Here is a 13,869-nt window from a genome sequence, read left to right as displayed (position 1 = left end):
CGAGGCACATTAGGCAACTCCTGAGGACCTCTGTTTCTGTTTCTGTAGAATGGGGATCGTCATGGCTGTCATAGCACTGGCATGTGGACATCTCATGCCAACTCAACATCTGGGAACGATGAGTGGGCCACACAAACAGAGAGGCAGAAGTGGATCCCAGCCTCTGACCCCCTACCCACACGTCTTTCCTGGCTGGATGGAGTTTCATACATAGCCCTCTTCTCACCGCTTCCGTCTCTCTGTGCCCCTCAGCCCATGAGCAAAGAAACCAGCCTACAACCCACAAAGGGACCGCTGTCTACCAAATGGAGAGGAGCAGCGCTGCCAACCCTATATATGAGACTCCCACAGGGAGAGGAAAGCCAGGAGGCGACCGGAGGCCTGCTCCTGGGCCAGCCAAAGACAGAGCAGGCTGGGCAGCAGAGCTTGGCAGCAGAAGCCGTGTGTACCACAGAGCCCCCACCCACTCCCCCAGAACTGGAAGCTGCCCCAAATCTGAGCATGCAGACTTTAGAGCAGCCTGTGTCAGGCTTCCTTCCACCAGGGCCTACCTGGCACCCATGTCTGGACCCAACTGAGACCAAAGTCCACAGCAGGCCTCCCGATACCCCAGCATAGGGAATGACAGAAAGTCCAATGGGCAGTGACACTTCCTTCCACCCTCCTCCCCTCCACAGCCCACATCACGGGGGCGGTAGTGCCCAAATGTGTAAGGAGATGATATCCTTCTCAATCTACGTGTCCCTGACTTATCCCAGGAGAACTGTGGTGGAGGCGGGGGTGGGGGGCACATGTGGTGGGGGACCAATCGGCCACACGTACATTTCCTCCCTAACAGAATTCCAACCTAAGAATTCTTTGCTGTTCTGCTGAATTAATAATCAGCCTGCAACAGAATTTTACTCTTAAATAACCTTCGCATCTCAGCCCCTCCAACTCAGAACATGGCCGTCCTTCTCCATGGGTTATGGTCAACGTCTCAGACCTCCCTGATGTGCCCTGTACACATGCAGACCAAAGACAGGGTGATAAGCAAGGCATGGTCTACACAGCCACATCTGCACCCCACATGGATACATGTAAACCTACCACCTGCCCTGGGGCAGGGAAAGAGAGCAGTCCCTGGAATGCTTGGGTGGAGGCATCTGCAGGGCCGCTGGGCATTTGGAAATTCTCAGGCCTGTCGTCTTCCTGCCCGTCTCTCTCCAAAGCGGGCCAGGCAGATTGCTGCTGGAATCCGGCCGTACCCTTCATTACTGTCCCCACATTCAGCAGGTCAAACCCACCCACCAAAACCTCCAGTGACTTCTGCTCCAACAGCTGGCATCTTCAGCCCAAGACACTGGGAGGTACTCACAGAGGGACGGAGGAGGAGGCCGCTGCCTCTCTGAACAGGAGGGAGAATCAGAGCCCGAGCGTCCAACACTGGTGGGGAGGGAGTGGGACCTCCTGATGCCACCTCCCACTCCCAGGGAACTGGCCTAAATGCAATATGGAGCAAGCAGTAAGGGACACGCCATCTGGAGGGACCTTGCTCAGCACAGCACAGGACTCTGAAATAATCTGGAGGCCAAATGCTTCAGGTGACTGGTGTACCCAGACCCCAGGGGTTGGGGGAAAGGGAGATGGTGTACACATGGGTGGGAAGGGTCCGGGAGGGCTTGCTGGAGGTCATGGGCCCTTTACAGGAGATGGACAGAGGTTCAGAGCAAGAGAGAGAAAAGTAGGAGTCATGTGGAGGCATCAAGAGAGCCCCGAGGCCTGTGGGAATCAGGGCAGCAGAGGCCAGCCCCTCGTGTGATGGGGAATTTCTTCCCAGCCTGCGCTTGTACACTTTCAGCAACGTGTACGCGCAGCCTGTTAGAAAGTTCTGGGCGCCATGAGCCCCATTCGACCTTCCCACCTGCCTCCTCTGCTGGCCTCAAGTCTCTCTGGTCCCACTGAGCACAGCTGCTCCATTCCTGGGGAGAGATGGGAGCCATGGTCTCGGGGGATCTTCTCTCCGTGGCTCATGTCAGCCAAAGAGAAAACCTTCCAGGCGGCAAAGGAGGGGATGGGCCACTTGCCAAGGAAGGGCCATCTGGTTAGGAGTAGGTTTTCAACAGTGACAAGGGGAGACACTGAAGTAATACCATCAGAGCACCCAGATAAAGAACCATCTGCCCGCGATCCTGGCCCAGCAGACCAGCTTTCAAGAACCACGATGAAAGACGACTTATCAAGGAAACGGAACCTGAGACAGTTACGCAGACCCCACCAAAGGGTTTGTAGCCAGGGAAGATGGAAAGTGATCCCCAAAAGGTGGCCCAAGGCGCAAGAGTGGATGAATAGCTCTGAGGGGTGATAGCACCGTTCAGCAGTGAGTGACAGTCTAGTCTTTTTCTTTTACTACATAAGGGTGATAAAAATTAAAGTAATTCTATTTTATGACTATTCCATCATTTTAAAAAAAAGGTGGGAAAAAATAATAAATAAATAAAATAATTAAATAAATAAAATAAAATAAAATAAAGGTGGGGTTGGCCCTGCCATTCCACATCTCTGAGGCCCTGGCACGTTCTTTTGCACACACCCCTACCACCCCCAGCCCTTGAGGAGGACCTCAGGGCTTTGATTCAGCTGAAGCTGTCCTGACCGTGTGCACAGGCCAAGGAGGTGGCTGGACAGGGTTCCCATGTCCACCCAGAACTGCAGAAGCCGCCTGGCACAGGTTCTGGCCACAGCCACGAGCTGGTGCTGGAACCACAGCCAGGAGGTGCAGCTACCTGAGAGGCCCAAAACCCCTGGAACACACACACAGGAGGCCCCCTGACCAGCTCCGGTCTAGCTGTGCACTCAAGGACTGGCTCTGTCAGCCTCTGCCCCTCACAGCTGCCTCCCAAATGCCAGAGGTAAGGCCAGTACGCCAGCTCTGGGGGGACCAGGAATCGCTTCCCGTGCTTGTGGGCACCAACGTGACGGCAGCAAGACACACCCACGGGGCAGAAAAGAACACTGTGTCTGGTCTCCTTGCTTCCCCACCTCGGCCAGCCAAGTTCAACGTCATCTGCCAAGACCCCCCGGTTAGGGTTCCACCTCACGTGTTGGCTTGGGATGCCCACTGGGTATGTGCTAGAAAAACAAGCAAAGGTCAGGACTCTCTCTCTCTCTGGCCAAGGGGAGACAAAATAGAAGAAGGGAGAAGCTACGTGATAATGAAGCAGAAGCTAGAAACCCCTAGGGTTGGAGGAAGAGCTGCTATTCGCTAAACACCTACGACATGCCAGGCACCATGCTGAGGGCTTGCACACGACCTCTTTTCAACCTTATGGAGAGAGGAATTGTTCCCCTTTCACAGGTAAGAAAGCCAGGGTTCAGAGAGGGTAAGTAACTTGCCCGTGGCCACCTAGCTGGAAAGTGGGAGGGCTCAGTTTAAACTCAGATCTTCGTGACTCTTGGCCATTACACCCAGCTGCTTTCCAGAACCAGCCCCTGTGGCAGGCTAGCTGGAGTGGGCTTTCTCTGGCCTGGGAGAGAAGGTAGGAAAATGGGTTTCCACATCCAGTCAACAGCAACACAGCCAGCCAGGGAGTCATTGCAAGAGCCCCTTCTCTGTTTTCCTGTAACCCTGCATGGGCAGGCCCCCTGGGGGCCTTGTGGTCAAGCCCGGGCAGCAGGAAGAAGGGAAAGAGCGTCTAATGGGGTGGGAGCTCTGAATCTGTTTTCCTGTCCAAAGGGAGGGTCAGACTCTGGGTGGCTACAGCAGAAATGCCAGGCCTCTGTCTACGGCTGGAGGGCAGAGCTAGGCCCCTGGGGAGCCCATAGGAGGGCAGCTGGCAGCCTTCTCTTCTGGACCAGGCCAAGATGGGCTTCTCCTCGTCAGTGTGGAGACAGGGTCCAGCCGAGAATGCTCCCTCGCCAGCCCCGAGTTCCCACACTGCTAGGGAACACTGCTCCCGAGAGCTCTGGGACAGCATGTCCCCCTGCTTGCTCAGCCAGGTTGAGGCAGGTCCCAAACAGGGAGGGGCCGTGCTGGGAAAGCATGACCCCGAGGTCTCTAGCCCATCCCCTGTGCAGGAGAGGGCACGAACTGCTTCTCAAGGGCTGGTGCGACCACAGCCCCTGCCCGCCCCATGGAACCTCCCAGCAACCTGCCCGGAAGGAAGTACTATCCCAACTTTTCTTCTTAATTAGTTTACTTTGATTTTAGAATAGCTTCAGATTTGTGGAAAATCTGCAACCATAGTCCAGAGAATTCCCCTGTTTCCCCTATGATTAACATCTGCCATGACCATGGTACCTTTGTCACAACTGCTGAACCAACAGGACATATTATTATTAACCAAAGCCCATATCTGTTTCAGATCTCCCCGATCTTCTCCTAATATCCTTTGTTTTTGCTCTGAGAACACATCCAGGGCACCAGGTTACATTTGGCCACTGCATCTCCTTGGGCTGCTCCAGATTGTTCCTCTCTGACAGTTCCTCAGACTTTTCCCGGGTTTTGATGACCCAAACAGTTTCGAGGAATACCGGTGAGGGGTTTTGCAGGCTGTCCTTCTGTTTGGGTACGTCTGATATTTGTCTCCTGATTAGAAGGGGGGTGGGGGGCAGCGCACAGGCCTAGGGGAGGAAGGTCACAGAAGTGAAGTGCCACCTTCCCCACATGATGTCAAGGGTACCTGGTGCCAACAGGACCCGTCCCTGACGAGGCTGACCTTCGACTGCCTGCTGGGACAGTATCAGCCCCCATGCCGTGCTCTTCAGAACAAAGTCACTGTGCACAGCCCAGCAAAACAGCTTTTAAGAACCATGATGCAGGAGCAGAGGTAAAACTCACCTCCTAGAGGACAGAGTACATCAGTTATTTAGAGTTCTTCTCCTCCTATCTGCTTATTTATTCTGTCATTTATCAGTATGAACCTGTGATATAATTAGGTTATAATATAAGATGGGTTATATATAATTCGATGCCACATTATCTATTTTGTTGCTCAAATTGAAATTGTCCCAGCTTTGGCCACCAGGAGCTCTCTCAGGTGGCCTGTGTCCCTTTGAACACACTCTCGCTGTTGACTCTGGGGCGTTTTATTTTTGTTTCTTGAGCCCCTCCTTACGTTCTGGCACTACAGGGTCTTCATCCTGGACATTCTCGCTCGGGTCTAAGAGTCAGCCATTCTTCAAAGGTGCTCCAAGCAGGATGGCACATGACCCGTCTTCCTAACAGGGGACAAGCAGGCCCACAGCGACAGTGGAGCCTGCATGAGCTCAGCAGCCAGATTCGGAGCTCATGTCCAGCCTCTGCTCATGCACCTTCCCTGGTCACGTATGACCTCTGAGGCCGAACAGAACGGAGACAGCACTGCTTGAAGGAGAGACCTGGCCACAATCACCTGTCCTGCTCTTTCTCAGTCCCAGACCCTGGGACTAGCCCTTTGTCTCCCAGACCTGGACCTTCCAACCAGAGGGCACACAGCGACTCTGCAGACCAAGTGCTCCAACAAGCTCTGCATTGCATGTATCTGAGATGCTCCCCTTCCCCCGTTTGCAATCGCAGCGGGTCAGGTGGCAGTTACAGCATGTTGTCACCATTCATGCAAGCAAAAATCTCATGTTATTCCTGGTGGCTTCAAAGGCCACCACAACCCCTTGACATTGCTGGCGGTCAGCCACTTTAGGAGCTATCTGAAAAAGGAATGCAAATCCTGGTTGCCTGAAAACCTCCATTGCCACCTTCCAGTAAAATCAAGAAGGCACCCACATCAAAGCTCGCAGAACAGGTCCTGGCTTGCAGGAAATCCCAATGATAAGAGTGGGGCACTCCTGCAGCATCGCCCATACTCCAGATGGCATAGGAGACAATGCTGTGTGGAGAAGCACACACTTTGGTGGCTCTGTGCTGAAAGTGACTTGGACAAGGAATACTCTGAACGGAAGACGTTAAGGGAATACCTTACTTTCTCACACTATCCTACCTACGTATGTACTCAAGTAACATATGATAAAAATCTAAGTCCCAATTAAGTGAAAAAAGCTTTTCCAGTGAGTACAAATAAAACTCTAAGTGATAAGAAAACATCATTATCAGAGTTTAAAGGGTAGCACTTTTTCTGTTGTTGTTGGGTTTTGTTTTTTGTTTTTTTGTTTTTTTTAGATTTATTTACTTATTTGAGAGAGAGAGAGAGAGAGCGCACGCACATGCACGAGGGGGTGCAGAGGGAGAGAGAGAATCCTGAAGCAGATTCCCTCCACTGAGCACAGAGCCCAACATGGGCCTCAATCCCAGAACCCCAAAACCCTGACCTCAGCCTAAATCAAGAGTCAGCCGCTTAACCAACTAAGCCATCCAGACACCCCCACTTTTTCTGTTTCTTAGATATGTAAAATAATAGAACATCTGATAATCGATGGGTTCAATTTTGATGATATATGGCAAGTATATGTCCACATATGATGTGTGAACTCTGGATGTGTGCACCTGATTTGGTGTGGCACATGTGGTACATGTATCTACACACACACACACACACATCTGTGTTATACATACGGATGAGTAGATGTGTGCGCATGTACACACACATGCGTGGAAACATGCACCCTATCTGTGCTGTGTGCACGGTGTGGGGGTGTATATCAGTAATACTCTGTGGCCTGCAGCCCAGAAACCCTGCCACCCCCAGCCCCCAGCATAGGGCTGACCTATGCAGTAGCCAGAGCCGGGCCCGGTTTCCACCAGACCGGGATGCTGAGCCCTGACCCGGGCGCTGCTCTCACTCCCACAGCACGTGGGCAGGCCCTGCCTCTGAGGTCACCAGAGAGATCTTGGAGGCTGAGACTGCTCTCCGAATGGTGGGAAGAATGCATTGAGTTTTCTGATTCTTTTCTCCTCCTCTCCTGGCTCAGCTGCTCCATCTTCTCCCCACAAGTTCATGACCATGGCCCTATATTTCAAAGGGCTGGGTGCAGGCTGTAAGTGGCTCTTCCAGCTGTCTCAGAACAGCATGCCCCTTCAAGGTTCCCAGAGCCCATAGGGTGGCCTGAGTGGTTCTCTGGCCATCCAGGCACTTGGCCCACCTCAGGGCCAGGCCACTTGTACGGGGTGGTTCCAGAGCACACAGGGATGGACCACCCAGCCCAACAGAGGCCCTTTCACGGGCCCTCAATGCTCAGCACTTAGGCCCCACGACTTGTCTCCACAAGGCAACAGCCTTTCTGCCCCAGGTCAGCCTGTCTGAGTGTAAAGAGAGGCCCCGTGGAGGCCTGGAAAGGCCTGAACTGCCCATGACCTCACCCGGCTGAGCCCAACTCTCCATCCGAGCGTAGACAAACAAACCTTGCAGAGAAGCCTGCGGACAGAAGGTGAGGCAAATGTTAAGCATTTGGAACAGGGCCCGGAATATGTATGTGTGCAATCTCTTGGTTGGTTTAGAACTTTTGCTTCCCACTTTGGGAGCTGAGGAGAGGTCTGGGAGGTCAGCCCAGGAATAGGATTTCAGGAGTGTGACCTCCTGTATGACAACTGAGATGCCTGGCATGAAAGGGCTCCGTCGACCATACGGCTCTCACCAGCGTGAGGGATACTCATTATTACTATGTCTCCCCTGCCAGGAACCCCAGCATCCCTGCTTCTGTGGAGCACTCTTCTCTTCCTAGGGGATCTACTCCGAAAACGCAAATGGTAGCATGTGGGAACTGGGGCTAACAGGGGAGCACAGGGCCCCTGGCCACCAGGACCACTCCGGCTGCGGGCACCCCGTGTGCCACAGGATAATGAGCAGCAACCCCAGGCTCTTTGGGGGTGTCAGAAACATCCCACCCCCTCCCGCTGGGATAACCAAAAAATATCTCCAAATCTTTCCCAGGGGCCCCTGGGAGGCAAAACTGCCCCCGTTAAGAACCACCACCACAAGGTAAGAAGATTTTGCGTTTAGTTTTGGGGGCCTCGAGTGCCCTAAAAAGCAGCAGAAGGTTTTTAGAAGAGAGACAGGAGAAGAGAACAGATTAACAAGAGAGGGAGGGGGAGGATTTGTGTCCTTCCAATGAGCAGGGAGGATGAGCTGCTCCAGAGGCTCACATATCCCCGAACGGAAAAGGTCTGGCGAAGCAATCCTCTGTCAGCACGAAAGCAGTTTTTTTGTGGTGTTCCAAACCGGCCTTTATGATGAATATTTAACACAGGTCTGTGCCAAGAGAATGCCACCCTCCCAAGCTGAGGCCACCAAAACCCTGGTCTGACAGCCATCTGGGCCAAGCTTTTCCAGCAGGGCATCTGAGAAGCCTCAGGAAGGGGCCCCCGACGCACAGGTCAGAGGGGGTAGGACCCACTCTGAGACACCAGGCAATGTCTCTCTGGCAACCACACCAACACCTCTGTGGTGTCAGCCTGGCCGGGTGGGGTGGAGGACAGGGTGGGCAGGAGCCTACCACCCCAGTGGGTAGGCTGCCAAGAAGGGCCCGGCTGTAGACTGGCTCATGAAGACCGATGAAGGGGCCTCTCTGTTTCCTCACCCTCCCTCTGCTCCAGCTCTGGGCCCTCAGAGGATCCCTGCATCCCCCTGTCCAAGGGAGTCCTCACCCGCCCCCAGAGATGCGATGTGTCACCCCAGGCAAGCAGAGGGCCCCTAACAGTGCCTGATTCTCTCCAAGGCCTTGGCAAGCAAGCCTGGCCACAGCCAGGAGCCAAGAGCAGGAAGCAAGCCCAGGGGTGAAGCCTCAGAATCCTGACTCCGATACGGAGACCCATTATGGGATGAGGCTCCTTCCACAAAGCAGCAGCAGCCTCCCTACCTCCCAGGCCAGGAGCCCATGATCTTCCTTCTCCCTCCTCCTCAGAGCTGCCTGCCCCAGGTCCTACCCAAGCAGCAGTGGGGGAGAGCACAAACTTTGGAATCAGACAGATCCGGGTTTGAATCCCAACTCTGCCTCGGATTATTCTGAGCCAAGTCACTTTGCTTCTCAAAGCCACAGTGGTCAAAGGAATGTCACTGGCACAAGGCCACAGTGAGGATTCACGGAGCCTGTCTGCGAAGTTCTCAGCCCCGTGCCTGACATGTGGTAGGTATGGGAACGATACTGTGATATTCGAGAAAGCTCAGCGTCCCTGTTTCCGAAGCCTTCCCGCTGGCCCATCACAGCCTCAGCTGACTCTGGTGTCCATCCTCTCCTCCGCTCCGCCCCCCCCCCCCCCCCCCCGCCAAATCTCAGCTCCTGAGAGGTCTCTGCCAGCCTGGCTGCCCCCTCGTTCCTGCCTCCACAACCCTGCCATGCACGCTGGCATCCTCGCCAGGCCTGCACGCTCCACCTCACCAAACCCTCCCGCCATCCAACCCCAAGGCTGGCTCAGCTCCAAACCGCCCCAGAGAGCCTCTCTCCCCAGTCCACAGGGATGGCTGCTTCCTCTAAGCATCTTCAGCACTGCCCCAAAGTATTCCGTGGGCTGAGGCTTGTTTTTACAACCAGACCAAAGCTTCTAGAATAAAAGTCTGTCATACGAGGCATACACCAGGCACTCACTAAATGCTGAATACAACTGCTCCTTTATGTTTCAAAGCTCTCAAATGGTTCCCCAGCCCTGAGGTGTGAACAAGCTTTAAGGAGAGTGACCTGGTACAGATGGGTAAACTGAGGCATGGGCAAATAAAACCCATGCAGGGCCCACCAGCAAGTGAGGAGGAGAGAGGAGGGAGTCCTGCCACCAGCTGCAGCTGCATGAATCTGTATAGCACATCCCCAGGGTAATGCAAGGGAAAAGTGAGAGGCACGATGCCCTGAGAGCTGCCGTAGGCAGGGCCTGATCAGATGGTTCTGAGTATTTTGTTATGGGCTTTGGCCCCTCCTCTGGGGTTAGCACAATGGGACCATACATCCTGGGAACCGGATCTCTCCATGATCCTACCAGACCAGCGCTGGCCCCACAAATCAGGATCAGAAATGGTCACAGGCAGGTAGGCAGGCACTCCGAGGAGACAGCAAAGGGACACCCTGTTTACTGGCTTCGTGAAATCCCTCAGGAAATTAGTGTTTCAAGCATCCCAGCCAAATAAAGTTCCCACACAATGAATGGGCTGAGCTGCTGGTCCCCTGGGAGGAGAGGTGGCCAGCCACCCATCCGCTCACCTCCATAGGCCAGAACTCTGGTTGGCTGCCCTCTGCACCTGGGGAGTCAGGACCCCACTGCTCACGTACCCCCCGTGGCAGCAGGGGTCGGCACACAACAGCTCCTCAGGGGAACGGGCCTGCCTCAACTTCCCCTTCTATTCTCACCTCCACAAGGCAAGCCAGCAATGAGCAGAAGAACCAGCCTCAAAAAAAAAAAAAAAAAAAAAGAACCAGCCTCAAGCAGCCTTCAGGGACCTCTAGAAGACATTTACTCTCCTCCCCTGCTTTCTGCTAGGTGGTAAGGAGAAAGAAAGTGGCACCAAGCTTACGGAAACAGCAGTCTCCAAGGCAGGCCCTCGGGGCGCCAGTCTTCAGTGAGGGCCAAGCAGGGAAGCTCCCTGGCCAAGGCTGTGAGTCATGGGTCAGAGGTCAAGAGAGCCTGAATGGGACAGGGGCCTGCCTTTCTCCAATAAACGTCCTCAATAAAGTCCAGGGGACATGGGGAGGGATGCCGGGGAAGGAGGACTACTAGGCAGGCAACTCCCCTCCACACCACGAACCTCAAGAACTTGGTGGCACTTCCCACTCACTCGCCACCACCCTCCACACGGCCCCAGATCTGAGAGATTCAACGAGATCCTTCTCAGCAAGTCGCATCTCAGTCTGGGCAAGCCTTTGGAAAACAGTTCCAAAAGCATACTTTGCTCTACCGAAAACAGTATCTCCTTACATGATTCACCAGCAGACCTCCACCACTTAGCTGCTTAGGACGGTCACACAGCCAGCACCCAGGGGTGTGTCCTGAGTGAGGCTGCTCCCCACCAGCTCCAGGAACAGGGACGCAGCCCATATGTCAGATGGGCCACCAGACTCCCTGCCATCCCCTGGAAGGGCGCTCTACCCGGGACCCCGGCCAGGCCTCAAACTCAAGAGAATAATTATAACATGTACTTTGATGGAAACTGCATTGTCCACAGCACACCTTTCAGCCTTATCTGAATCTGCTTCCACGGAAGCTACCTTAAAACTGAGAGCTCGACACCTGATAGCAACGTACAATCCCTGCCTAGAGATGCACAGAGTCGGGCTTCTCCTCCACCCTGTCAGCAAGGCCATTCTGTTCTCTGTTTGCACATTCATTTCAAAAAGTCCTGATTACAAATGTTTCCATTCTTGGGGTTCTCTTTTGAAAGGGTTATCACATTTGCCTGGTTCTCTCACTGATTCGGGAGTGAAGTAAAATCTTTAACACTTAAAAAAAAGAGACTTTAACACTTGTCCGTTATTTCTGAGAGTCATGTGTTTACCTTTTCCTGAAAAGTACCTTTTGGCAAACTGAAGGTCTCTGGGACTGAATAGGGCCTGGCTCACCGGCTCACACCCCTGGGGTCTTCAGCCCCTACTCTGGACCCAGACCCAGGCTCCCAGCACCCAAGGGCTCCCTAAGGCCTCCCTAGCTCCCTCTCCCTCCCCACCACTCCTGTTCTCCACCTGCTGGCTCCCGTGGCTAACCCAGCTCTCCTACTAATGGGATTAGTACTTGGCTGTCTGGCCTGAAATTCGACTAGCAGTCTAGAGTCTGGGTGGGTGGTCAGGTGCTCCAGGGAGGTGGGTCTGTCCATATTCACAGTTATCCTCTTTCTGTCACAAACAGCCCCCTGTGGCAGCCTTTGCTCCTTGCATCCCAAACCATAGGTTCCTAAAGGGACAGAAGAATTAATATCCAAACAAAGAGGGGGTGAGGGGAGCAGACACTGGGGCAGCCCTCCCCTCTCCCTGAGGCTCCTTGTGATTGGATCTAATTTCTAGCCTCCCCCTTTCCTTTACACCTTCATTGCGGACACAAATCTGCTGCCTTCCTGGTCCCTCTAAGCAGATGCTGGCTCTCTGCCTGCCCCCTAGACACCATTTGCTTCCATATTTACCCATCACCTACCAGGAGCCAGGCACTGCGCTGGGTGCAGTCAGGCTCAAAAAAGTATAAGATAAAGCCCCCATGTCAGGACCTTTCTTCAAGGGGCTTAGACAAAGAACCACTTTTATACACACACAGACCACACAACCGTAAGAACCAAGAGGGGCAGGTTCGTCACCCCAAGAGATGCCTCTGCAGATGTATGAGAAGCTCTGAAAACCCCAGTGGAAGTTTTACCGTTTTGTGGGAGACATTTACAGGCATAAGAGGACTAACCATTTGTAAGGGCATCTCCTGAGCTGGACCAGAAGAGGGGGATGATTCAAACTCTGGAAACTCTCATCAGTGAAGGCCAAGACCTAAATCTTGGCACAACCACCTTTCTGTTCTCGGTGAACACCAAAGTCCCACCTTCAGGGCCTGGGGGTCCCACCTCACACACCAACCCCAGCCCCAGCTAGCGTTCGTTGGCCAGTCTTCCCAGCCTGGGATGGGGCATTATCTCCAGATGAGGAATCTCAGGGAAGTCGAGGTAACTCCAAGGCATGTGAGCCCATCCTACCCCCCAGACCACACCTGCCTCAGGCTCTGAATGTGTCCCAGCCCTGAAGCCACTCTCCCCAGGCTCCTACCTGCTGGGGGGGCCGGCGCCCAGGGCCTATGGGCACCTCAGCACAGGTACGTACAGCTGAGACCAGGCCTCAGCCTGGGGTGGACATCAGGCCAGCACATCCACCAGAAAACATCAGGCTGGAGAGAAATAGTCTATTCTGGCCACAACAGGTGGCACCCCACCCCCCGCCCCACGACACAGGGACACTCACGATGTTCATGAGGGTGAGGATGTAGTTCTGCACGTGCTCCTTGCCATGGAAGCGCACCACCGAGTCATCCACCACCAGCAGCACCTCGATGCTGTAGCTGCCTGCCTTAGCGTGCCGCCGCTTCCTCTCTCCGTCGCCCAGCTGGTCCCCCACCAGGCCCAGCAGGTTGGGGAGGTCACCCAGGCCAAAAGCTGCCAACCAGGAGGAGAAGAGAGACAGGGGTCAGACCCACAGGAGAGGCTGCCCCTCGGATGCCACCCACCAGCCCACTCAGCCCCATCGTGTGGGTCCTTTCCCTGCCTCTGTGAAGCCAACCCAGCATGAGGCGGTTCCTTCCACACGGCTTAACTCATAGGCTGGTGCAAAGGGCTGGTGCCAGGCCACGGCTCAGTCTTTGAGGCAATGAACAGCAGAGAAGGGGGATCTGGCTGGGAGTCGCAAGCCTAGGTCCCAGTCCCCACCCAGTGCTATCTGCCCCTGTGCCCTCCCCTGGCCCATTCACTCCTCCAAGTCCCCCTCCCCTCCTGTGACACAGGGATGAGGTATCCTTGATCTCTTACCCACATGCTTGTTATAAAAGTCACAGGTGGCAGTGGGTGGACACACCTCAATTAAGGGGAAAAATCGTGGTGTCACTGCGGCCTATGCAGGGCGTTTTAAGAACCCCTGGACTAAGCTCCCCCCCAATCCCTCCCCATCACTGCCAGCAACCCAAAAGTTTACTACCACCACTTTTCCTTTTTGGCAAAAAAGCTAAATATTTCTTTAACAAGGATTTATGAACTTGTGTGATATAATCAGGGAGTTGTCAAACCTTTTCTGAAAGGACCAGAGAGTGACTTTTTTAGGCTTTGTAGGTCCTACAGTCTCCGTCTCAGCTATTCAATTTGGCATACAAGTAGCCACAGACAATATATAAGCCAACAAGTGTCTCTGTCCCCATAAAACTTAATTTGCAAACACACGTGGTGGGCTTTAGTTTGCCAACCTCCAATCTAATGGAATCCAATCCCATCCTTACAACTCTCAGGTTACTGTCCCCAATATGCTGGT

At 53.9% G+C, this 13,869-nt stretch overlaps 1 protein-coding gene across 2 annotated transcripts in view; it reads right to left on the bottom strand.

Annotated features, from left to right (window-relative positions):
- Positions 1 to 13,869, bottom strand: part of ADAMTS14 (ADAM metallopeptidase with thrombospondin type 1 motif 14) — a 77,825-nt gene that overhangs the window by 32,757 nt on the left and 31,199 nt on the right. For both annotated transcript variants that reach the window (XM_025434711.3, XM_025434713.3), the window contains exon 4: positions 12,817 to 13,007. In XM_025434711.3, coding sequence (XP_025290496.3) covers positions 12,817 to 13,007 — 191 coding nt within the window. The remainder of the gene's footprint in view (positions 1 to 12,816; positions 13,008 to 13,869) is intronic.

The sequence above is a fragment of the Canis lupus genome, chromosome 4, assembly GCF_003254725.2.
Source record: "Canis lupus dingo isolate Sandy chromosome 4, ASM325472v2, whole genome shotgun sequence".
NCBI classification, from domain to species: Eukaryota; Metazoa; Chordata; class Mammalia; order Carnivora; family Canidae; genus Canis; species Canis lupus.
This window is presented reverse-complemented; position numbering and strand designations above follow the sequence as displayed.